This window comes from Aythya marila, assembly GCF_965140915.1.
Source record: "Aythya marila genome assembly, chromosome: 1".
Taxonomy (NCBI): Eukaryota; Metazoa; Chordata; class Aves; order Anseriformes; family Anatidae; genus Aythya; species Aythya marila.
Genome location: NC_139042.1, coordinates 149,852,577 through 149,876,807, shown reverse-complemented (window position 1 = coordinate 149,876,807; position 24,231 = coordinate 149,852,577). Strand labels below are relative to the sequence as shown.

The window sequence follows — 24,231 nt, the reverse complement described above, 5'->3', positions numbered from 1 at the left end:
ATACTGAGGAACAAGACTCCTAAAACCATGCCAGTCCAAATCCCAAAATGATATATGTGCAGTAAAAGCTGCACTTAGAGAACAAACAAACATTATCCATCTTTTACCTACAGTTGAAAAAAATAGCTGAGTAGTGAAGTGTTCAGGGTAAAATGTTCTCCAGTGGCACCTACTTGAAGTGCTCATCTGAGTAAAGATGCAAACCCAGCTGTTCAGGTAAAACCTGGTCTGTGGCAGAGTTTTATGCCAGAGGCTGTGTTCAAGATTAAAAAAAAAAAAAGGGGGGGGGTGGGGGGTGAGAGGGATAGTGCAAGAAACTATGAAAATTACTACAGATTACAAATTCTTATAATAAAGATATCATAAATATATTTTTGCTATGGATTATTTCAGCCAAAGTGAAAAAAAAATAATAACAATAAAATAAAAATGAAGGAATAAGATCATGTTTTGATAAAATACCTGAAAGGAGGAGATATGAGATATGATATGAAGTATAATCTAGTCTAATTCATTGGGGGGGGGGTAATATTCATTTGAAGTGTAAAAACATATATGTCTCTACAATAGAATTAGTCAATACCATTTACCTTTTTTTTCTGCATCTCTGAATGAGGATTGTCTGCAAGTGTGAAGGATGAGTTGCTTGTTTACCTTACTGGTTCAGATGAGAAATTGTCTTCCACTTGAAATTTGAAGGAAAAAATATAATGCTGCTCTTGGCAAGTTATCGTCATAAATCAAAAATTATTTTCCAATTAGAGTTTTTCAAGGTTCTTTTCACTGGAAATCTTGGGTTTTTCAATAAGTAATTGTTATGCAAACAATGATGTTTTGAACAAAGACTCTTTAACAATGCTGGGCAAGTACTCCAACTCTTATTCATTCTATTAAACAGAATTTAGAATTTATACAAGATCCATCTCCCCTGGCTGGCACAGTTTCCTTACTACAAATTAATTTCCTGCCAAAAATGGTTTCCTTTTATCTGATGATCCAAAGCAGTTCCTTTGATAGAATGGTAAAAGAATTTAATCATTTATTTATTAAACTAACCCACAATTTGGAAGAGGAAGAAGAAGTAAGCGACTGGTTTCTTGCAAGTGCTCGAAGATGAAGTGCATTGTTATAATAACCAGATACTTGGAGTTTGCTCAAGTCAATACCATTTAAACATTAAGATCTAATTAAATCTTCTAATTTTATAGAAAATTTCTGGCTGATTTCCCAAAAGCATGTAAGGCTTCTACGGAAAACAAGGTAGTGGGAATCCTTCCAATTTTTTTCCTTACAGCAATAACATTTTGGGAACACAAACCTAGCTGGCAGAAGGTATTCACAGCTCAAAGTCGTGGTCAGTGTCCAGTAATACATAATCATAAATATAATAGATTGAAGCTGAAAGGTGAACATTATTACCTCTTGGATTTTATTTATTTATGAATGTGGTGCTATGTTTGTGTTCCGTCAAGTAGAGTTTGGTAGTGATACAACGTGGACTCTCTCCAAAACCTGAATACCTCTTTAGCTCCAATAAAGTCTTATATTTTCCTCCAGTCTGGTATCCCCCACAAAACAGTTATTGAAAATGACCTGTCTCCAATTAACGTGTTGCTTTGAATCATAGTCTCACATTAAGAACCCAATGAGCTCAGCTTTTATAGAGCCGAAGCTGTCCTGCAGACAACACTGAGATTTGGCAAATAAAACATGGGCAATGATGGCTAAGGGTGGAATATAGTTTTTCACATTACTGCCCTCTCCCTTAACACTGGAATCAAAGACCAGAAACAGAACTCTGTAAGTGGGCTGCTAATTTTCAGAACATTGATAAGGGTTCTGTGATCCAAACTAATCACTTGCACAGTGATCCATTGGTTATGAGACAAGTAAAATACATGTCATGGCTAAGCCAAAGCTTTGTTTCTAACTCTGCTTTGTTTTTCAGATTAAGCTCTTGTTTCTTTTCTGCATGTTCTATAATCTGTTATTGTACTGTGCCTGTTAATGATTTTTACATCTTGTGGATTTTCTCAGCCTACTAAGTTGTTTTTCAAACATGGTGTAAACTTCCAAAGTAACTAGAAGCTCAGGTTTGTGTAGAGAGATGTAAGCAAAGGGAACACAGTTTGAAAGAGAAGGTAGGATATTTATATATCCTAGTACCACATAAAAGGACATATAAGGTTCATAGACTCATTACGTTGGGCATTTAAAAAAAAAAAAAAAAAAAAGAGAGAGAGAGATTTGTTTCCCAAAAGGTTCACAATCTCAGACTTCTGGGAGTTGGAATGGGAATGAACCAGTAGGCCAATCCACATTTATCTTCAGCTTAAAATGACTTGGCAGTAGTCTACTTCTTGCTATATTTTCAACAGACGAGAATCACAGAGAAATGGAGCAGATACTTAATTAAACTATTTCCTTTTTTACGTCATTTTTAGTTCCTAACCTCCTTCTGCATCTATCTTTACTGCATAATAATATAATCCTCTTCCTCCCATGGACTTCTTCCTTTCTGGCACACTAAATGCACGCTCCATCCCACGGTATCTTTCTCATTCTTTTCTCAGTACAGTTAAGCTAATGAGACTTGGTTTTTAAGAAGTTTCACTGTGCTTCATGGAACGATCACTTTCACAAGCAGGGTCCTATCTTCACCTATAGGCACTTGCTCATGATCAGGTTAAGTGCTCATGTATACACGAGTTCCTACAGCGTGGGTGACAGCCATTCTAAACACTCACAGTCGGGTTTCTGCTATCTGGTAAGTATTCCTATGTTTGAAAACTCTAACATTACAGCAAAAATTGCCAGATCGTGTAAAATGAAATTGCTCTTATTATGATTAATCTAAGTTCTCTTCATGTTTGGTGTTAAAACAAAACTTGAATCATTTAGCCCAGCCTCAAAAGATTTCCTGCAATATTGGCACACCATTGCTTTGTGAAAGTTTACAGAGCCATTATTTTCTTGGTCCGTTTCTAAATGCATTGCAAAACAAAAATACTCAACAAATCACCCTCCTCCAGAGTGTTCTCCATAAAGCCAATTCACCTGAAGTGCTCAAATTGCTGTCAATAGGAAGTGACGATGATGTACTGCAAAACTCCAAGGAACTATAAGCAGATAAGAGCTTCTTTAGATGGTACAGGCAATAGAGGAACTGTAGTAGCAGTCTGTAATAATTGTCACTTCTGATCACCATGGGAACAAAACAGAGGGCTACTTTGCAGAAAACAGATCTGTAGTGACTCACCAACTGCTTAGGAAGCATGATTATTGAGAATCACTAGACTTGTGTGGGTGAAAGAGTACAATATGCTAGTGAGTTACTAAAAAAAACTAATGCCATTTCAACCATAATCCAATACAGCACAGACTCCTTTGCTAGAGATGTAGGATGAAATCAAGTAAATTAGTACTTCATGTTTGCATTCATTAGAGACAAACTTCAACTTTATGTTCTTCTGCAGCTTCAGCCTTGTGTTGACTCTGTTACGAGAGGATTTCACTCCTAGTGAGTAAATCCTAACTGAGCTCTATGTAATGTTTTGCACTGGGCTTTACCAGGTTGTCTGCAACCCTCTTAGTGATGGATCTAATGCTTGAGCAACACAGAAGTTTAAAGCTATGTCACATCCTCTGAACTAAACTGCAACATGGATGGCATACACAAGATGGACAGCATCTCCACCTGGACCACCCAGATACTGAGAAGCTGAGTCCTTACAGCTAAACCCCAGGTTCTGCATTAAGAACAAAACAAAATAAATAAACTGTCTCATCAGTGTAATTCAAAGGAACGGATGTCTTCTCAGTGGAATAGTTTGCACAAGACCAAAATTTCCATCCAGTAAGAATCTGAACTGTTTTTAAGCTAATCACAAACTAGTTTCAATCCTATGCTTTGGTGGCATAGAATTTTTCAAGATTCAATTGTCTGAGCTGAGCTATGTGACTTCAAGCATAATATTTCCAAACTGTCAAATAATCCCAGATTGGAGAACATGAGATTATAAAGCCTGAATCCACTGTCTTTGCTAAAGTATTTCCATAGTGAAAAGATACTTCCTCAGCTTTGGCTGGAGAAAGAGTGACAACTGCAAAGGAAATAGTATCACAGCCCCAACATTTAAATGTCCCTTCTTAACAAATGGCAATTCAAGACACTTTGACAAAAAACAAAGTATATTCCTCAATAATAGCTTTGCCGTTCAATGGCTTCTTGTGTTCTGTTTGCATTCGCACATTGAACCATCACTGAGTGCCTAAATATCTTCCAAGGATGCCATCAAATACACAGCTGTCAGCTGGCATAGAGGGTTTCTTTTATGTTCTTCCTCGTAATAGAAATATCCATAGATCGTACGTTTTGAAAGAGTTTACTCATTTCTCCATGAAATGTCATGTGCTCTTATTAACAAAGGCTTAAGAAATGCTAGAGGCTCACCACAGAGGAATTTTGATGAACAAAAAATCAGTTCCCTAAGTGGAGTTTGGCCAAGACAGAATACATTGTCCTGTCATACAGTTTCTACAACTCCAGGTCCTTGAGAAAACAAAAGACAAGAGCCTGAAAATTTAAGACAAGGCCATGGCCCTAGCTCTAAAGTTTGATGAGTACAGCCCTGTGTGGCATAAATGAATGCAGATCTATTTCAGAGGCTCCAGCCCATGATACTGAAACATTTGACAGTTGATCAGTAAGTTTTTGAGATGAAAAGATGCAGAGGAACAAAAATATTAAGAAAGAAACCACCGTACCTCCCACACATTCAGGGGATGAATCATTAAGAAGCCAATTCTGTAATTTGCTCCTCATTTCTCTGCAACTCTGCACAGGAAAAATTAGGTGATGATGTAAAACAAGAAAAAGTACTTTGCAACTGTCCCAACACCAACTCCTAGGAGCTATTCATTAAAGATCACCACTTACTTTCCTCTGCCCACACATGGGGTTCAGATGTCAGCAGTAGAACAAGTGCTATTTGAACTTAGCCCAGTCCCTCTTTTTGATGATTCTTCCCAGCAAGCAAAGGATAGAAGTGGACATAACCGGGGAGATTAGTAGTGTCTATCGTTGTCTCTTTGAGCACTAGCTGAACTACGATGTATCTATCCTAGGACAACTGCTTTTTCGAGTTTCATTTTTCCTTTCGGGAAAGGCAAACAGTTAAATCAGATATGGGCCTTAGTGATTTCTGCTAAATAAATTTGTGCTGTTCAAACCATTTGTGGAACATGTAATGTGGAAACTATATCCTTATGCTATCATAAGCAGGTGGGAAGCAAACCTACGTGTTTATCACCCAGTGCTATTTGAGTTCTCATCAATTTGGCTTGTAAGAACAAGAGTCTTCAAGTGTAATTTACAGACATTCATTCATACTGAGATATTTAATCTTCAAGTTTATTTCATCTTGATTCTAGGTTGAATGGGTCAAGTACGAGCTGTGTATTTGTCTTTGGGAGCTGGAGACTTGAAAGTGTTGATAGGCAAGAAGCAGAGTTCTGGAGAACAGCAGTAAATATTGCCACAAACACTTAAAAAGAGGGCAAGCAAGGAGTACCTTTAAGTACTTCTTTTTACATACCTCACACCATATAAACTACCACATATTTTAAAGCCAGATCTGCAAGCTCCTGGAAGTCATAGCCAGTAGTTGTTTGTTCATCTTAATAGAATGTCTTAATAGAATGTCTTGGTGAAATGGGCAGGAATTTTAGGGTTCTCAGTGTTTCGCTTCTTAATGTCTAAATTTTGCTTTTTCTTTTAATTATAAGAATGGTCACTGTTCTACTGTAAAACATCAATGTCATATGGATTGTTTTTTGTTTTTTTTTAAGTGTATAACATCATGGCCTATTAAAAAGTTTGACTAAAGAATTATGTAAAAGGCTTTAATAATTTAAATATTTGTTCAGCTATATGGAAATGTACAATATGTTTTATGTTTAGTGAGGAACCTGCAGTTGTTATAAATGTAATGAATTTAGAAGTGTCCCATCCATTACTTAATACAACAATTTGCTAAAGTAATAACAACACTCATTCTGCTACAATTTTCCATATTTGAGATGCCAAAAGACAAGTCAGGGGCACAAAATTCAAATAGGGATCAAAACTCCCCTACATTTCAAGAGGACACCACACTGGAGTTTAGTTCAGTTATCTCTGTCAATACCATCACTTCATCCTTATGCAAGGAAGTGTTACTGTAATATCACATAGAACGGAAGACAACATAATAGTTTGGCTCATTAGTTTTTTTTTCCATGTAATGCTTTATAAAAGAGATAAAGCTGAAGAAAATAAAAACAGACATACATATTATGATGAAATACACTGTCCTTATTTAAATAAATTTCCTTGAGCAGTATCTTTTTAAAAGGTGAAAATTAAACACTAATATTAATTTCACTGTATAAAAGTGATGGCAGCAATTATAAAGAGCCCAATGGTCTTATGCCTATTTCATTCTAAAGTTTTCACAGCAAAAATAGTAAAATTTGCAATATTACCAAAAAGATGCAAACCTGTCAAATATATTACTCTGAAGTAAATTAACAATAAATTTATAGGAACCTACCATAGGAACTATTAAGTGGACAGTAGTAATGATTTTCTATATAAAATCTATCAAAAATTGTTGGAGAAAATATACGAAGCGTAGCTGATAGCTGATGAAATCTGCAATATGGCCACAGAGAAATAAGTTGCAGATCATCAAAGTTAGCTCTTGTGCAGAAACATCCACCATGAGTTCCTTAATTTCATTTTCACTGGAGAACAGCAGGAGGTTTCCATAATGCAACCATCACAGCAAACTGATTCAATGTTGTACTTTAAGCTTTACCCGTAGTTGGAACTTGCAACAGTTTAGATTTTTTTGGTGCTCTGATCTGTTTTGCTCTCTGGAAGGCTATGTAAATATAAAAATCTTCAGCAGAAAGACAACTCTCGCTAAAGCACTGGCAAGTGGTCTCTGCAGAAGACTGCTAAAAAAAAAAAAAAAAAAAAAAAAAAGATAGGGATGAACAGATTTAGCTGAACTGGTAATGCCATACAGTACCTCTATACATAAAACAGTGAAATAGGTTTGTGGCAGAAGCTGATATTTGTGGTATAAGCCCTCCAGACATGCAAGCACATAAACTCTTGGAGTTCACAAGCCCCTTTGCAGGTTTAAAGGTGCTCATCTATGCAAAGCTTTTGCAGCCTGAACCAGCAGCCACTCCCTGATCTTACAGCAATGAAGCTAAAATGCACTTTCAACTGTTTTGAATAGGGGAAAAAAAAAAAAAAAAAAAAAAAAAAAAAAAAGTCAAGAGATCAATTCCATCCAACCTCAGGCATTCAATTAAAGCACCTAAATAAGGATGTAATTAATTCAGGTTCCAATCATCAACCATGAATGGAAAACTTTAACCCCAAGAAAGTGCCTCAGCCTTGCTCAGATCAAGGGTGTCAGTGTTCCCAGCTCAGACATCTCAGCTGGGTTACAGAAATTAGGTGTGACAACCAGGTCTCCCTGCATATGAGTGCTCCTAGCAGAGCCCAGAGAGCTTTCACCATTCGCATGACTAAAACAAGTATAGCCATGTTCTGCTCTACTGGCCCTGCATCCAGCACCGAGACCAGCCAGAACTGCTTCTGGTTCTTCATCTAAATTAGGAAACATTTTTTCTTTCTATGGAAAATGTTGGCAGCTTTATAATTCCCCCTCCCTGCCAGCTAAACACTTGCCAATGTTTATTCAGTTCACATTCTGAATGGAAGATTAGTTTGTTTCGGTTTTCTTCAGGCACGAAGAAAAGAAAAAAAAAAAATCAATTAGTTAGTTTAAACTTTTATTCAGAAATTGAGCCTATCAATTTTCCCTGTCCAGTCGTAGCCAGCAGAGAATGAAGCACCACAGATTCTCTCGTAACTAGAGGAAATCTGCAATGTGTCCCTTTGTGGGTATCTCACTTTGGTCCTCAGAGTGGCCCTAAAATGGAGTATTCTGACTGCAAACTCTTTGTTCCTGGGAAAAGCTTTGTCTCCGGGGATGCTTGTCTCAGTACTGCTGCAGGACCAGCTGTGGGGTGGTTGAAGGTGAGCACAAGGACATCTGATTTTTATTCGTTCCCAAATGAGGTTATACAGGGCTCCCTTGCTTCACACTTCTCATGGAGAAGGTGACTTTACCTACTGTGTGATTTATGTCTGCAGCACTGACACCCTGGTTTGGCCTTCAGAAGAGTTACACTATCGCTGAGAATGCCACCAGGTGATTCCCAGACCACCCCATATCTCAGGGAGTATCACCACCTGGTTTCTTTCCAACTAATACATTGCAAACACATAATGTTAATTAAGCCATACCGTACCTCCAGCTGTTTGGATCTTGCTGTGTTTATTTCCCTCTAATCTTAATCAGAAAACAAAAGGTAAAGATGGTTAAAACATTGTAACATATAGCCAGTTTAGAACATGGTTTAACAAAGCATGCAACAGAGGTACTACTGTTCCAAAGACAAATACTATTATTATGGTAAATAGTGTTATTTTTCTTCATTTGTTTGTTTTGCAGCACAGTTTGGAAGCTCCAGTCAGTGACTTAGCTCTGTGGTGTACGTAAGTGACAGCAGCATTTTGTTGTATTAAATCTGAAAAATATTACACGATTTCATAAATATGTTTATGACTAGTCTTTAAGTACCTATAAACTGAATGTTTTTCCCACTGTAAAAAACATAACATGGAAAAGAAACAGTTTGCACTGGGTTTCATATAAGAACAGAAATAAACCTGAAAGCAAGCACTTACTAACTGTTATTACTGGAATTCATCACAATGCAAGTAAACACCTCCAAATCTAAAAATACTGCCAAGGCTCTGCAAGTGCATATATCATAGCCTCTTAATCCTAAAAGGGTTTTGTTTTCCTTGAATTCTCACACCACTCAGAGCATGAAGAAGCTGTTCAGAAGACAATGTACTACCCTGGCAGCATCTGCTCTATGATCCTTCCACAAAAGTAGGTGTGTTAGAACTTAAATAAATGGGAGCAATCATTTGACGATTATAAATAGCCTCACAGCCTCAAGAGGGACCAAGGCTGGTCAGTCTGTCTGAAGTAATCATTGATTTTTAAAGGATAAATACATCTTGCTAGATAAAATTAAACTGAGAAAACAGGAGAAATACAATACATAACCTCCTGATACCTTTCGGTGCAGCTTTCGTCTGACTGGAAACCATGGCAGCTGCATCTGATGGCAGACCAACATACACACCACCGTAGTTCCTGATTTGAGGGAAAAAAAAATTAAAAGACAACAGAGCTTAATTGGAACACTTCTTCCTATAACATCAATGTCATGCAACAGCATTACAAAAACCACGCACAGTCAGAGTGGATTCACCTCTGCACAAGCATCCTTAGAAGAGCCCTCCTTTCACACAGCTATGGGGAAAAAAAACTCCTGAGGCTGGCTGTTACTCACAAGTGGGACATAGGGCTGTGAAATTAGTTCCTAGTCATTCAAGTTCCTAATATTTTTCATTAAATCCCACCTATCTTGTGACAATAAGCCCCACCTGCACAGCTTCTCCTAGACACCAATTTCCAGCAGACAGTCTGATAGCACTGCCCCAATACTGAGACTGCTGAAGCACATCACTTCAGTCAACACACACCAATTAAACAACACTTTCACCTCTCCTCATACATAAACAGGATCTGCATCTCCCTCCTTGGGGCCACACCTGGAGGAGACTGTTAGTAGAAACAAATATAATAGTATGTAGTACTTTCATAGCCTAATCCTCTCCCTCTCACAACCTTACAGAGTGTACTTTCTGGCTCTGAGACCTATGAAAAGAATGGACTGACATGAGGGGGTGGAAAATGGGGTACTTAAGAATTTCTGCTGTGCCTAGAGCTACCTACAGAGTAGCTGCTCTGACACATTAGGTACCAAATGAAACACATCCCCGGGGATCTGAGTTGATTTCTGATTTGTTTGATGATGGAGTCACACTCCCTTCAATTTCTAGCTGAGCGGAGATCTCCCACAGGTGCTAATGCCATCTGTGGCAGGGCTGGTGGGAAGGCAGAGGTCACTGGACATTATGAACCAGATAATCTACAACTGTGAGATAATGTGCTCATCTTATTGCAAAGCTCCCTCCCCCAACACACTAACAAAGTGAAGCATGATCATCAATTTGGGGTTATACATGAGATTTCCTACTCTTTTCTTTGCTCTGTTGACATCGGTGGGGCTTAGAAGGAAAGGAAGGATGTACAGCCAGCAGCAAAACTCAGTGCAGCCAATTCCAAATTAAGCCAGTACAGGACCTACCTCCTTTTGTCATCATCTGATACAGATTCTTCTGCTCTGTAACACCAAAAGATATAGAGCACATTAGCATACAGTTTCTTTCAGATACTCTGTCACCATCTGGGTAGATTCAGGGGCAAAGGAAGAAGGGGACTAATAGTGTCCCAGCTTAATTCAGATCATCCACAGTTCAATAAAGTATTGACAAAGGAGAGAAAAAAAAAAAAAAAAAAAAGAAAAAAAAAAAAAAAAAGAGTGTCAATTTTCCAATCTGTTGTATGTGAGAAAGAAAAGGATTGAGAACAGATGCAGCTTACTTTCCACAGCTCCCTCCAGTGATGCCTGAAAGTAGGCTTGGGAGCTGAAAGCTGGTAGATTAGCATCTTTCCTGAGTGAAAGGATGTTGTTCCCAACATTGTTCCATGTATAACAGCAACATAAAGGCTCCATGTGTAACAGAAACAAGCCTGGGCTGTTCTTCCACCAACAGAGGACTGAAAGGGACTGGCCATCCATGCTGGCATGGGAATGAGTATGAAGAAAGAGAAACTTTCACAGCAGCTGTGCCAAAATGTGCTACAGAACCTCTATGTTAAGTGAGGTACTGCTACTACTGAAGTCAGAGCTGTTTGCAAACCAAACAGTTACTAATCCTTCATAATGGACAATTACTTCTCTTCTACCCTTACATTAAAATGAATAGGGAGTCACTAAGGTTTGACTCCCCCTGCTTGAAATACTGTCCAGTGTAGCTGAACCAGGACAGGGGGTAAAGTAATCAGCACTGATATGAAGGCACATGTGGTAGAAAGATAAAAATGGTATTGTTACCATCCATGAGTATAGTGCCTGTGTTGTGCTCTCAGTCTGCGCCCCAGCATCAGCCTTCATCCAAACCACTCACCCGCCTTTGATTAAATATTTGGACTTTGAGCTCTGCTGCATGCATGGCTGGGTATGGATCTGGGCAGCTGCTGCACTTTAGCTTGACTTGCAATCTACCAACCTAGCAATAAAAATAGAGGCAAAGTAACTTGAGTGCTGACAAATCCACGGACATCCTGCACTCCTTCCTTACAGCAGGGGTAATGGTGACACCTGCCCAACCTTACCGCAGCTGTGGCTGCAGCAGGGGAAGGCTGCAAACAGGGAATGGAGCACCATGACACAAGGAGGGCTCTGCTGTGCAAATGCTCTTGCACAGGTTGTTCACCTGGATACTGTCACCTGGATATCCCCAGCTACGGACCATGAACTATGTGGGCAATGAAAAGATGCTCCCCAGCATCAGCTGAGCCATGAATTTTTAGTTTGCTCCCCATGCAACAAAACTGAGAGCTGGCCTCTACCCAGCCTTAGGGCTAAATCTATATTGTAGCTGTGAAAGGTTTCGCTGAATGATGACATTGAACAGTAACGTGTGACATTTCTTACTGTAATTTATTTGTTCTGAAAGGTACGTGTTCCTACTGTTTAATAATCAGGGCTGTAAGCCATTACTGACCCCTGAAGTCAAGGGGGCATTTGCCCAAAGTGTCGAGAACTGGTAGGAAGACACAGCCTTAAATGCAGGGAGATGGCCCTTAGACCTCAGTCAGAAATCTCTGTTTGGAGGAACAAGTGCTATCTCAGAAGGCATTGCCCATCCCCTCTGCCACCACGTGGCCTCAGTCACTCAGCCCTCTTGTACGCAGCAGGAGAGAAAAAAGTGCAGAGTCCCCTTTCCTTGAGGGTTGCAAAGATGCTTTATCCTAGTATGGGCCAGTTTCAGCAGAAGAAAGAGGAAAGAATGTGTATATCAATGGGTAGGAATGAGATGTATATTTTTAGTAAAAAAAATAATAAAAAAATGACAGCACTTTAAGAGAGGGACCCTGGGTGACAGAAGATCACAAACAATCATTGCTGTTGAACCAACCAAATGTGTCACAGGATTGATTTTCTCATACAACTGGAAACATTTCCTATAATCCAGATTAACCATTATCCAGAGAAAAGAATCCTTTAAAAGCACTGACAACTTCATGAACAGCTCGAAGCCACTAAAATGGAGTTGTAAGAATAATAATCAATATTGTCCAACAGGAAATTAATGTCAATGTTTAAAAAAGCCTCTACTAGGCAACAGGACTATTTTGTTCTGTTCTAGCAATGTTCTATAATGGGGCATCACTGGACCATTACTGTCATTCTCTCACCAAAACAAATTATCCAGGTCTATGATTAAGCAGGCTATTTTTTTTTAAACATTTTGCTTTCCTCCTTAATAGCTACAAATCAAAGTCTAATTTTACGATCCCTTTTCCCTTAAATGCTCAGTAGCAAATAGTCTGGGATTGAGCAGGCCACAGCTCTTGGGCTGAGTTATGACTGGGTGCAATCGGTCATGCTGCTGGGAAAGAAAGGGTGAACAGAGAAGAGGAATGTGGAAGCTTCAGAGGAAAAGAACAAAAAATTCTGGTGGTGACACTGGAGGAAGAAGCCGTTTTCCACCTTTCTGAGGACTCATTTCTAAGCAGGATGGGAAAGAGAGCTGCTCCAACATATACATTATGCATTTTTGCACATCTCTTGCCTTCAGACACTGTGGTCTGTAGTTAAAGGCACCATTTCGAGAAGTGCCCACTGATTTCACATGTTCAAATTTCAAGGTGCCACCTGGGGCAGATGGACCACTGCTGCTTCCGTGCTCACGCTGAATGAACAGAGGTGGCCCCAGGGAGCTGCACCGCAATGGTGACACTTGGCTGTGTGGAAATGAGAATGAAAGGAAGTTCCTTTGGTTTGGGCAGTGCTCTGATCGCCACGTCTCCCAGACTCACAGAGGATGCAGGATTTCAGCACAAGGTCTCTTTCTCTCTCCCACAACCTGTCCCTCTAGTGAGTCTCTAGTTTCCTCTTATCTTAGGGAAGAAAGCACAAAATATAAATTTTAAATATCTCACTTTGCATCAAAGAGCCTCCACTTACAGTGTTCTCCAGGAACAGCAAGCTATGATAAGCCTTTCTGCCCCAGGAATGGATGGCAAAAGGAACTGAACAGGCTGGACCAGACAGCCTGATGTGCTTTGCACTAATCTGCTGCAGTGTCACTGCATCTGCTCTCAGATGCTGTTGACATCTACTGCAAAGGAACTGAGATCACATTTTTCAGCAGGTGGCGTAGGTGGAGTCCTGTAGCTGGTAGGCAGATTTAACAGCAAATCCCTATAACAGCATCTATTTTCAGCTAGAAGAAATGTTTCTTTTGGTAAGGATTTGTCTGTCCCAGGAGGGCTCCTGTCACCCTCTTAAGTTTGAAAAATATTTAGCCCTCCAGCTGTCAGTTTTTGCATCCATCAGTCCTATGCCCATTTGATGGCAAAAAAGCTGCCATTTTTCACGTAATCTTTTAAGTATCAAATGATAGGCATTCACATTAATTTACTCCATCCACATTTTTCTTATCTTCGTTTTTATGACTTCATTCGTGTTGAACTCTGGCATTATACAGGCTCCTTCTAGCAGTGCTCCGTAGTCCTGCCAGAAATATTTCATTAAACTTTGCACAAGGAACAGATTTCATCACCTTAGTTTCACAGTCTTTCTTGGGACCAAAGGACTGTCATTTATATTTGATGGATTTCTTCCCAATATTTTGAAACAGTTTTGAATTGTGTCCTTTCCTTCCTACTGCTATTAATCTTCCAAACCCAGGCACATTCTGAATACAATAGGCATTGCGTTAGTCTGTATTATATACTTTACCCCTCTTATAGCCAAACTTTCCCAGTTACCACAATGTACTTGTTTTAGTACATCAGTTGGCTGAAGCTGGGTGACAGGTTCACCAGTTATTTGAGGGCTGGAGTATGCGGGAAGAGATCACATTCCCAGATCATACGTCCTTTTCGTCGTTGCGCAGACCTCAACCTCAGAGCACTTTGCATAAGAAGACCGTACCACCATTGCCAGTTTACTAGTGGAGCAACTAAAGACTCAGAGGGCAAAAAAAGCTTCTCTGTGGTTACCTGGGAGGGCTCTGAGCAGGATCCAGCCCTCCCTCAATCCACCTGGCTCCTGGAGTTGTAATGAGTCGCCATCAGGAAACAAGAAATCTGTTGAATTAGAATAACTGGATCCTGTACTGAAGAGTATGATGCAAGTGAACACACGATTGCTTTTCTCAACCACAGCCAATATGACTAAAATAGCTTTTTTCTGGTATTTTACTTCCTTTTTAAAAATCTGCTGCTAAATATTAGGATGATTGATCTAGGGATTTTCTGGTCATCACTGCTGTTTCTCCCTCATTAGAAACACAGATCTGTTAGTGTCTGACTAGAAGGCTCAATCATGCTATTACTCACACGGGTTGTTCGGCTGGCTCCACTGTACTTATCAGAATGAGTAATGGTTCCAGGACTGACCCTTTCCCTTGTTGAAGTCTGCACTAGTAATTATTTTTTTCTAAGCTATCTTGATACTTTTCTGAAACATGACAGAGGATCTATCGCTAATAAGTAGTATTTTCCCAGCTTAAGTCTTGAAGTGCCAGCCCTACAAACACTTATGCACACAGTAACACAGTTCTTCATGTGCTGACACATTCAGGCACAGAAACATATCTACCACATTCTTAATTGAACAGTGCTTGTGATTTTGAAGTTTAAAACTAACAAAAAGCAAAGAAACAGATGCAGTTCTAAGTCAGTCACTTAAATTATCTCAATTGCCCGGAAAACATAAGAACCTAATATAGATTGAAAACAGTGGTTTTGTTTATCTAAGGGTACTGAGGGCATGGGTGCTGCAGGCTATCAAGAGAAGGTTCCTCATAAGCTTGCCTTCTGTAATTTATTTATTGTCTGAGACTGCAAATCCAGAAAACAGATTACATGGGTAATAGATCTCAAGAGTATCTGTGACAACAGGACTCATCCGCCAAGGAAGACCTGTCTTTAGTTCTCAGCCGTGCTCTGTAATAGCAAGGACAAACCTGTTGTTATGCTCTTCTCTCCCCACGTTTATCTGACTTGACAGCCCTTATTTCTGCTCCAGGATTCTTCCGACTAATTAAGAGTAGTTACTTTAAATGAAGTAAATAAAACTGAAGAACGTCTCTATTGCGTAATATGAAAATATTTCCCCAGTCCCTCAGGCTCAAACTGTAGTGGCAAATAACAATTATATGAAAAGAAGGCAAGACCTCGGGATGACTTCTTTAATGTTTCCTTTGATAGGGAAATAGATTTATGGCTGAATAAAGCTGTTCCTGCAAATTTTTGCACCAGCAAATGAAAAATGGGTTGACAAAGGCTGATCTTTTGTTGCTGTTTTTCTGTAAACCACAAGTTGGTGAGAGGCAGCAGGACAACAGAGGTTCAGGCCTTCCACATTTGGAGAAAAACAGGATGGGTAGGGCTGTCCACTGCTCCTCAGCATCAAAGATAAGGGACAGAAAAAGGAGCTGACAGATAATATCTTCAACGTGGAAAAGGGTCATAACCTTCACTAGCTAAAGATCTCATCTGCAGCTAAATAGAGAAGGTTGGTGTTTTCTAAAGGAAGTCTGGATGGGTTACCAGGTCTCTGGCAAAGAGGGGAATTTTGCTTGAGTGGCTCATTAAATCTCTCACAGGGCTTGGTGGAAATTTATGTGGTCACTTCATACAATAGCATGCCCTTTGGAGAAAGCTGTACTAGTATATGACAGGGAAGAATAATTTGAAGTAAACATGACCACCTCTGGAAGACAACTCTCAACAGAGGCTAAGAAAAGACATTTCTGCTAGAGAAATAAAAGGGGAAGGAATTTGCAGAATAGTAAACAAGACGTGAGGTTGTTTTGAGGAGATGGAAGCTGTCACTAAAGACAATAAGCATCTGGTGCTGCTAATTACATATCAGGAGCCAGATGAATCATTACAATGACTAAATCCAGTATAGGGCTAGTAGGACTGAAGATAAGTCCATGGTTACATGTTTGAAAAGGTAGCGCAAGTACTTACACATCTTTAGTAGTCCCTGTGGCACCTAGAATGGAAAAAGAAAAAAAAAAGCGTATGTTTACAAGATAATGGCATAATCCTGAAACAAACTGATAGTACAGTAAATGTTTTTCTGCCTTTCTGTCCTAAACAACTTCCTTACATGCACTGTAAAAAAGAGGCAGATATAGCAACAGGCATCTTCTATTGTCAGAGAACAGATTTCTCATGATTATCTAGTTTATCCTTACTGATTATCTGTATTAGCCCTTAAGTCTGTCATACTTAGACCTGGGCCAGATTCTCAGAGGGTGAAATGATGGTGCAGTGGACCAGTGCCCAGCTGCAGTCACCCAGGATGAGAGCAACATAAGATAACATTCATCTTCTTGAATTTTTTTATGCTTCACTTTGCCCAGTCCTCTGGTGGTTTTGTCTGTTACAAACTGGCCGCAGCTAACCAAGCAGTTACTCCCAAATGCCTGTTAATTTTGTCCACATGCCATTTGATCCAGTTGTAGATTTGGCACTATGTGTGTAAACGCTGCTCCATTCTTCCTGCCAGATAAAAAATGTTTTATAAAACAACTAGACAGAAATAATATAAACATTGGGCCACCAAAGCCCCAGACATCTAAATAGATCAACCACCCCTTAATTCATCTTACTATTTAACAAAAAAAAAAGCAAAAAGACAAAAGCTACAACTAGGCTGCCTGATTTCAGTGATTGATTTTTTGGTGACTCAGATGCTTCTTGCTGGGAGAGGAACATGCACTAAAGTACGAACTCCTTCCTGTTCCTCCCAAGTTATTAATGACGCATTGCTATTGCTGGTATGTCGTTCAGCTGAGTAACCAGCAAATTATCCCTTCTATTAATTACACAGGCTAGGGTAGACACTAGAGAACCTTTCACTTCTCTTCTTCCCTTTCCTCTCAGTATTTAGCTGGAAGAGACTATCTGAGCTCACTCTGAAGAAACTACAGTTGCCAATCTAAAAGATTTTTACGGGTTTAGAGACTTTTTTTTCCGGTCATGGCATTTCATTTCTTGGAAAACTTTATTTTTGCTGCTGAAAAATATCCATGAAGAGCAAACATCTTTCATCGCACTCTGATGTATGAGAATCAGGGGTCCCTGACCTGATTTTAAACCCAGGGAGGAAGAGACAGTCCTGCAAGACCTTCCAGCAGTACCTACCTGAATGGACAGCTTGAATGGCAGGAAACTTCTCTTTATAGCTAACTCTTGAGCGTAATTTAATTCCAAATTCCTTCTGCTTGACCATCCCTCCTTTTCCCATCAACAACATAGACTCATCTTGCACGAGCATAAACGTTTCTTTTGTTAGCATTGAATCCAGAGTCTTCAAAATCTCAGTAGAGCTATATGTATCAAAAGTACTCTTCATTAAGCTGGAAGCACTGCGCATGATAAGCTCAGGTCTGAGCTCTCACACTTCATTCTACCAGGCAGCCTTCTGAGACTTTTTGGCTCTACAGGCACATCTACATGGTACTATCTATAAACCCTCCAAATTAATTGTGACCAGATGGACGGTTTGCGTTGCAAACCTCAATCTCAGCTGACGTGGGAAGATGTCTTCTGCTACCCAGGCTAGTTCATTCAGAGTTAGCTCAGCTATGTATCTTCAGGGCACCACCCTGTACTTCCAGACAGAACCCAACCATCAGCAGCAGCTCAGACAGCACACATATTGAAAAGCCTAGTCCTGTTGCTGTAGCTAGCAGGATTTTTTTTATTTTTTTTTTCACAAGAAACCATGCTTGTGTTCTGCATCAGAACCACAGTTTTTTCATTTTCTCACTTCAACCTAAGCTCACTGCAAACAAACTTGATTTCTACAAAGAGGTTCACAGTCCTTTGTGAAGCCTCTGCTGAGCCCTTATTGAGTCTGAGCCAGGGCTCTCAGTACTTGGGTCTTGGTTTAAAAATTTTATAGCACCTTCTGTGCAGGAAGTATACCAAAAGTGTTTGATATGCAAACGGAAACTTTAACTGGGCAGGAAGAACTGAATGTCTAGAGGACAGCTGCAGTTCTGTATGGAGATAGTCACGTTTCATTCAATTGCCAAACACACTTCAATGCTATGCCCTTGTTCAACGCCATGCCCACGTTCAGTGCAGTACCCATGTGCTAAGTGTGCTGCCCACAGCAAACTGCAGTACTCTGCATGGGAGCCAGCTCTGGACACAGGGCTGCACTTATCCTAAGACTTATCCTAAGACCTGCTAGGCAGACCTTACAAGCACTCTGGGACAGGAGCTGTCTCTCAGACCAATCAGCTTGGTCTTCATGTAGAGCCATGAGGCTGTAAATGTGTTTGAGAACAGAGGTGTGCCTCTAGCACTCTCACCTTGCAGCACTCGTTTCCTTTGACATTAGGGGGGTGTACCACAGCAGAAATTCATTGCAACTTTTTGAAATGCACCTCACACAGAAACATAATGAACTAAGCACGATGAAAACAAAATCACTTTTTAAAAGATCGTTTTTATTGGCTTGTTTCCTATTGTTTTTATAAGCACAAAGAATTAGGTTATCCTCACTGCCATTGATGGGATTCCAATAGTGTTATTTCTCACTTTCACTAGCAATAGTGAAGCAAGAACTTAGTCCAAATTCAGTTGGGTTCCACTGAAATATCTGATATAGACCTGAAAGTGGTTCCAGTTCACAAAGCAGTTTTTTTGCTGGAAGTGCTATGAGCTTGGGAATGAACATTACCTCAGCTCGTAACTATCTCTACATAAAAACTAATAAGATTTCTTCATTAGGGAGAATACCCCTTATATACAGCTTTTTATTTTGTAACAGATCCAATAACATCACAGTTTGTACAGACTTGTGTTTGTTTTTAAAGTCCAGCCCACGCACCCTCACTCCTGTTACTTCAATGATATGTTTCTCTAACTCTTCCATGTTTAGTAACCAACACGTTATTTTATAGCTTCTCAAGTTCCTCCTGCCAGAAGTTCAGCAAAAGTACCTTACTTATTATCGGTTCCCAAAAAAGTTCATAGCTATTTCACAGCTGCAAGACTTAGTGCTCTTATAGTCATGATGTTATAAAAATATGACTTGAAAAATATTTGAAATATATTTCAAAAATATTTTTTGAAAGGCTATTCATTTTTCCAACTGCATCAGTTTGGTCTAAAAAAAAAAAAAAAAAAAAAAAAAAAAGTAGCACTTGACCCCACAAACCTTGTCTAATAGATTCCTGCTGGTTTGGGCCCCCCAAGGCTGTTCCTGCAACACAGCTAATGGGTAAGCTCTAAGGAGAGGCAATAGCAGTGAAGAGAGCTGAACCCTCTCTGGTGTCCTGCTGGGAAGACTGGGAACCTGAGGAATTGCAACAGGCACCACATTTCTTCCCTGGCAGAACTCTAAATGATAGAGCTGAACTCTGTAGACTGCCTAGCCTTATTCCACCCACTTCTCTAGCAACTTCCCAAGCCTATCTAATCACAGAAATAGACTGGGGGTAGCCAGAATAATAACTAATAAAGAAGTACTGAGTTCTCCTGAATGACCCCTCTGCTTATACATCTACCAGTAAGACCATGGATGCATTTTAGCACTTCACAGTGCAGGAAAAGGAGGAGGAATACAGCCTGCAGAATAAACGAGGCACATTCAGACATTCATCACTCTGAACACGAGTGATTACAGGAGAAAAACATTCTGTCTAGAATTGTGGAGCTGGGATCCCTCACAAAACATAATGTTGAAACAGTCACAAAAGAAGGACAAATATATATCATCCCAACGCATCTTCCATTCAGTGAGAGGGGGTCCGCACTTTCAAAACAAAAGCAGCTTATTACTTGTAGCCCTGCAGAATTCCAGTAATTGCAGGACAAATGCAAAAATGCTTGAGAGGAACTGACTGCCACAAAGTATATTGTTCTACACTGAGGCATGCATCATGAGCAAATGTGGAAGACCAAAAAAAATAATCAGAAAAACAGATGAAGGATGAGAGGCAACCATTTACATGAATAAAAACGTGGATGAAAAAAATGCCAGCATCTGGCTTGAGAGCAGACTATGAATGATTTTCTTATTAATTTCTAACAGTTATTTTCATACAATATTTTATTGCAAATACTCCAAATGGTAATAAAAATCAAATTAAAAAAAAAAAATTACATGTATATGTATACAACATAAGATTACAAATGAGTTTTCTATTGTTTTTTTCCCTTCTCATTGGCTCCAAAAAACAGCGACATGGAATCAAATCCTAACTTCCATGGAGTTATACTAGATCTAGCTTGATGTAACTGAGGGTAGAATTAAATCAATGTACCTGAAATCGATTACTTCAACTCATCAGGTTGCGGTTTGATACACAGACATGACCTGATCAGACATTAATTTCAAAAATTGCTTTAAATAGAATGGCAGAGTGGTTTCCTGGGTATTCCACCAATCTGAAGTTAATAAGTCTGTATAAACTTGGTGTGAAAGTTCTCCTTCATTGTAATTTGGCAGTATTTTAAGCTTCCCACAGAGTAACAGCTTGTCTGTATATTTAAATCAAGGCTAGACTGCCAGCCTCCACTGAGTACCATAATTTAAGGCGCTGTCATTGCTACTACAATTGATATAGAAAGAAAGAGGCAGTTAAAAAATTGTTAGTGAAGCAACACTAGAATGGAGGGAAATGCCTTAGCCCAGAAAAGAAGGAAATTAATGCGTAAGGGCGTGCTTTTTTAAAGACCAGAAAAGAAGAGCTCCTTTGGAGCTTCTGAAACATCAGGAAATGACATGAAAGAAGGATATGTGAGGCAACAAAACATCAGGAAAATAGCAATTTGCTAACAAAATTGTTATGTGCTAATAAAAACTTTAATGGGATTTTTTCAAATAAATGTAATCCATAGTTAACATTTAAAACAGTGGATATAAGAAGGATGCAATTGCATCGGTTTGCTCAGATAACACAAGTCACTGTTTCTCAGCTGAGGAGCCTTTAGGCCTCAAATCCTTTTGTCTGATGCTCTGGAAGGAAAAGCTGGAAAATTAGATTGGTATTCTGGAGTGCTGCACCACAGACAGAAATGCTATTCTAGATCATGTCTATTAGTTTAGGTCTTGCAGACCATAGGGCTGATAGCTCCTCTGATGTCAGTCCAGCCATGCAACAGAAGATAATACCATTAGCTGAACTATCATTATATACGTGTCTGTTTAGGAAAAATCTCGTCAGGCTAAAACAGAAATTTTACCAGAGGAAGAAAATGGGGAGTAGCCTAACCATCTCTACTCTGTTCTGTGAAGTATGCTATAATATTATCCTTAGTCATATAATATGACAGAGAGTGTTACAGGTTAATTATATGTTATGTACCTCCAGCTTTGACATTACTGACTGTAGAATAGTCATAACTTCACCATTGAAGACGTAGTCATGCTGTGCAAGCCACAAAACTAATTTGTATTCATGCTGTACTCATGTCTTTTGGTAAGATGTTGAGAGCTAGACTTTTCTTAAAAGCTCCAGAACTCGGATTAAAAATGGTACATCTTCTCCTTCCCCTACATAAAATTACTTTAGTTTTACAGACACGCTATGTAAGGAGTGCTAAACTGAAGAAAAAAATTCACTAGTAGATGGTGAACTTAATTCTACTACCAGATGTTGGTGACTACAACAGCACAGGCTGCGCAGCCATTCCTGACTTACCCTGGTGAAACTGGGAACAGACCTGGACCTCCCAGAGCTATATTTGCTTTGGAAAGGTCTATCAGTGTAACAGTAATAATTACATTATACTGATTGTGGATTTTACACGGCATTGTTATTTTAGCCTATGCTAAGCTACTCGAGATCTGTGGGCTATTTCTACAGAGTATGCAAGAGGTTGCCATGAAATGCAAGCTGAAGTATTTCGTGAGTAACAAACAGCACAGGCAAGCTAAACTACTGAAGGGGCTGTGCTTTCACTGAAAATCTTTTAAGAAGCCAACACCTGTTGAAAATAGCTGCCTTTAAAGCAACTGCAGACACGTTTATTTAAACCAACAAACTTTTAGCTCAGAGTAACTCACGAAACACCACCACAGTCAGAGTTAGCTTATTCAGCATTCACCTGTTGGTGCCCTGTTAGGAGCGTTATGCGGTGGCCAGGCCAACGGTGCTGGAGACACTACCACAAAGTGACTAATAACCAGCCCAAAATGAGTATTTTCCTTTGAGCTGCTCTGACAGTTGCTCTGGTGCTTTTACCCAGCAGACAAACCCGGGATGTGAACAAGCATCGTCCCAGCTATGAAGCTACAGTGGACAAGCAGGGAAACAACTTCAGGTCATGGCAATGCAGGAACCAATTAGCAGGAGAGAAGTAATGCATTTGTAGATGTGACAGCCCTGACAAGAGTGCTGGAAGGTCAAGCCTCAAGAGAGGCTTCCGATACATACATGATACCTCATTTATAAGCATTTAACAGCAGCTAAGTAAATAAAAAGAGCAGAAAAGCCTCCCGCTGTGAGCACAAAGCGCAGGGTTCAGGGAGAACAGCAGCACACTGCACAAGCCTGCAACTTGCAGGAGTCACTGCTGTTCCCGCTCAGAGACGTGCCGGTGCCGCACATCAGCCCTAGCATCACCCAGGGCACACCACAGCTCTCTCAAAGCAAGTCAACGCAGCAGGAGGCTGAGCCCCAGCAGGTCTCCCTGGCCTGGCTGCTATTTGACTGTGCATTGTCAGGAGGTTACGGATTTAATAAATACAGCTGAAAGACTTAAGACAAGGAATGTAATTAGGCAGCCCTGTTTGCCAGGTGCAGTCAGGATGAAAAACGAGTTATAAATGCTCGTATTTGTAATTATACGGCGTATGGCCGCTATTATTTCCATACATTTCCCCTTCCGCGGGGGCAGGACGAAGAGCCGCGCCGCCTGCCCAGCTCTCCCCTCCCTTTCAGAGGGGGGGGAAGGAGCGGGGCCGGCCGGAGGGGCACCCCCACCCCGACGTGCACAAAACCTCGGGCTCGTCGCGTCCCCGACCCCTCGGGCGGGCGGAAGGGGCACGAAGCCACTTCCCAAGGGGCACAAGTGGCCTCACAGGGAACCAAAGGGGGGACGAGGCTGGCACCCCCGGATCCTCCCGGTCGCGGCGCTGACCCTAAAACCCGCGACGCCCCCGGCGGGGCACACCGCTCCCATCCCCGGGGGGAGGCGGATGGCTGCCGGCAGGGCAGGATGCTCCCGGCCGGGGCAGCCCCCACCCCACAGCCGGCTCGGGGGGCGCCTTCTCCTCCCGTCCCCGGTCCCCCGACCCCCGTGCAGCCCCCCTACCTCGCCCGCCCGCGCCGCCGGCCGTGGAGTTGCCGCAGCCCATGGGCGCCGCCCGGAGCGGTGCGGAGCGGAGCGGTGCGGAGCTGAGCGGCGACGGGAGGCAGCCGGCGGCGGGCGGAGCCGGGGGGGAGATAAAGCCGCGGGGACCCCTCCTTCTCCTCCTCCTCCTCCTCCTCTTCTCCTCCTCCTCTCCTCCTCCTCCTCTCCCCACCCATCGCCCGGGAAACCGCCGGCCCCTGCGCCGCGCATCCCCGAGGAAAGCCCCCCCGCACCTACCGGCCGGCCCCGCGTCCCCCCCGAGGTTCCCAAACCCCGGTTTCGGTTCCCCACAAGGGTGCGGGGACCCCGAGGGATCCCCCCCCCAACGCGTGCCCCGAGCGCCGGGCTCAGCGACGGCCGCCCCTGAGACCCCCGGGTGGGCCGAGACCCCACTGCCCTCGGGGGGCAACTTCACGCAGGTGTCCGCCGGTTCCTCTCGGAGCTCCTCTTGGAATCTGAGAATCATTGAGGTTGGAAGAGACCTTCAAGATCATCTGGTCTTCCTACAGAAACGCCCCACTGACTCTGAAGACCCACCGGGTTGGTAGAGCTA

The 24,231-nt window shown here is 41.2% G+C and overlaps 1 protein-coding gene across 3 annotated transcripts; it reads right to left on the bottom strand.

Moving 5' to 3' along the window:
* Positions 1 to 541: 541 nt before the first annotated feature.
* On the bottom strand, positions 542 to 23,771 carry LOC309874029 (overexpressed in colon carcinoma 1 protein homolog). 3 transcript variants are annotated; one of them, XM_082751927.1, is made up of 6 exons: positions 23,640 to 23,770; positions 16,326 to 16,350; positions 10,357 to 10,392; positions 9,217 to 9,296; positions 8,377 to 8,417; positions 542 to 6,999 (listed from the first exon to the last, which is right to left on the bottom strand). In XM_082751927.1, the coding sequence occupies exons 1-5, from the start codon at positions 23,680 to 23,682 to the stop codon at positions 8,413 to 8,415; spliced, it is 189 nt and encodes a 62-aa protein (XP_082608053.1). In that variant the 5' UTR covers positions 23,683 to 23,770; the 3' UTR covers positions 542 to 6,999; positions 8,377 to 8,412. The 3 variants fall into 3 exon arrangements, with proteins under 3 accessions (XP_082608053.1, XP_082608052.1, XP_082608051.1); XM_082751926.1 differs by having other exon boundaries at positions 542 to 7,002; positions 23,640 to 23,768; XM_082751925.1 differs by lacking the exons at positions 542 to 6,999; positions 8,377 to 8,417 and adding an exon at positions 8,424 to 8,655 and having other exon boundaries at positions 23,640 to 23,771.
* Between the last annotated feature and the right edge of the window lie 460 nt (positions 23,772 to 24,231).

Bases quoted from the DNA above. Each gene is read 5' to 3' on its own strand.
- LOC309874029 (XM_082751925.1), bottom strand. From the start codon at position 23,682: ATGGGCTGCGGCAACTCCACGGCCGGCGGCGCGGGCGGGCGAG. The intron at 16,351-23,639 runs GTAGGGGGGCTG...TTTCCATTCTAG, and splicing joins CGGCGGCGCGGGCGGGCGAG to GTGCCACAGGGACTACTAAA. The intron at 9,297-10,356 runs GTAGGTCCTGTA...CCCTCAAATCAG, and splicing joins TCAGATGATGACAAAAGGAG to GAACTACGGTGGTGTGTATG.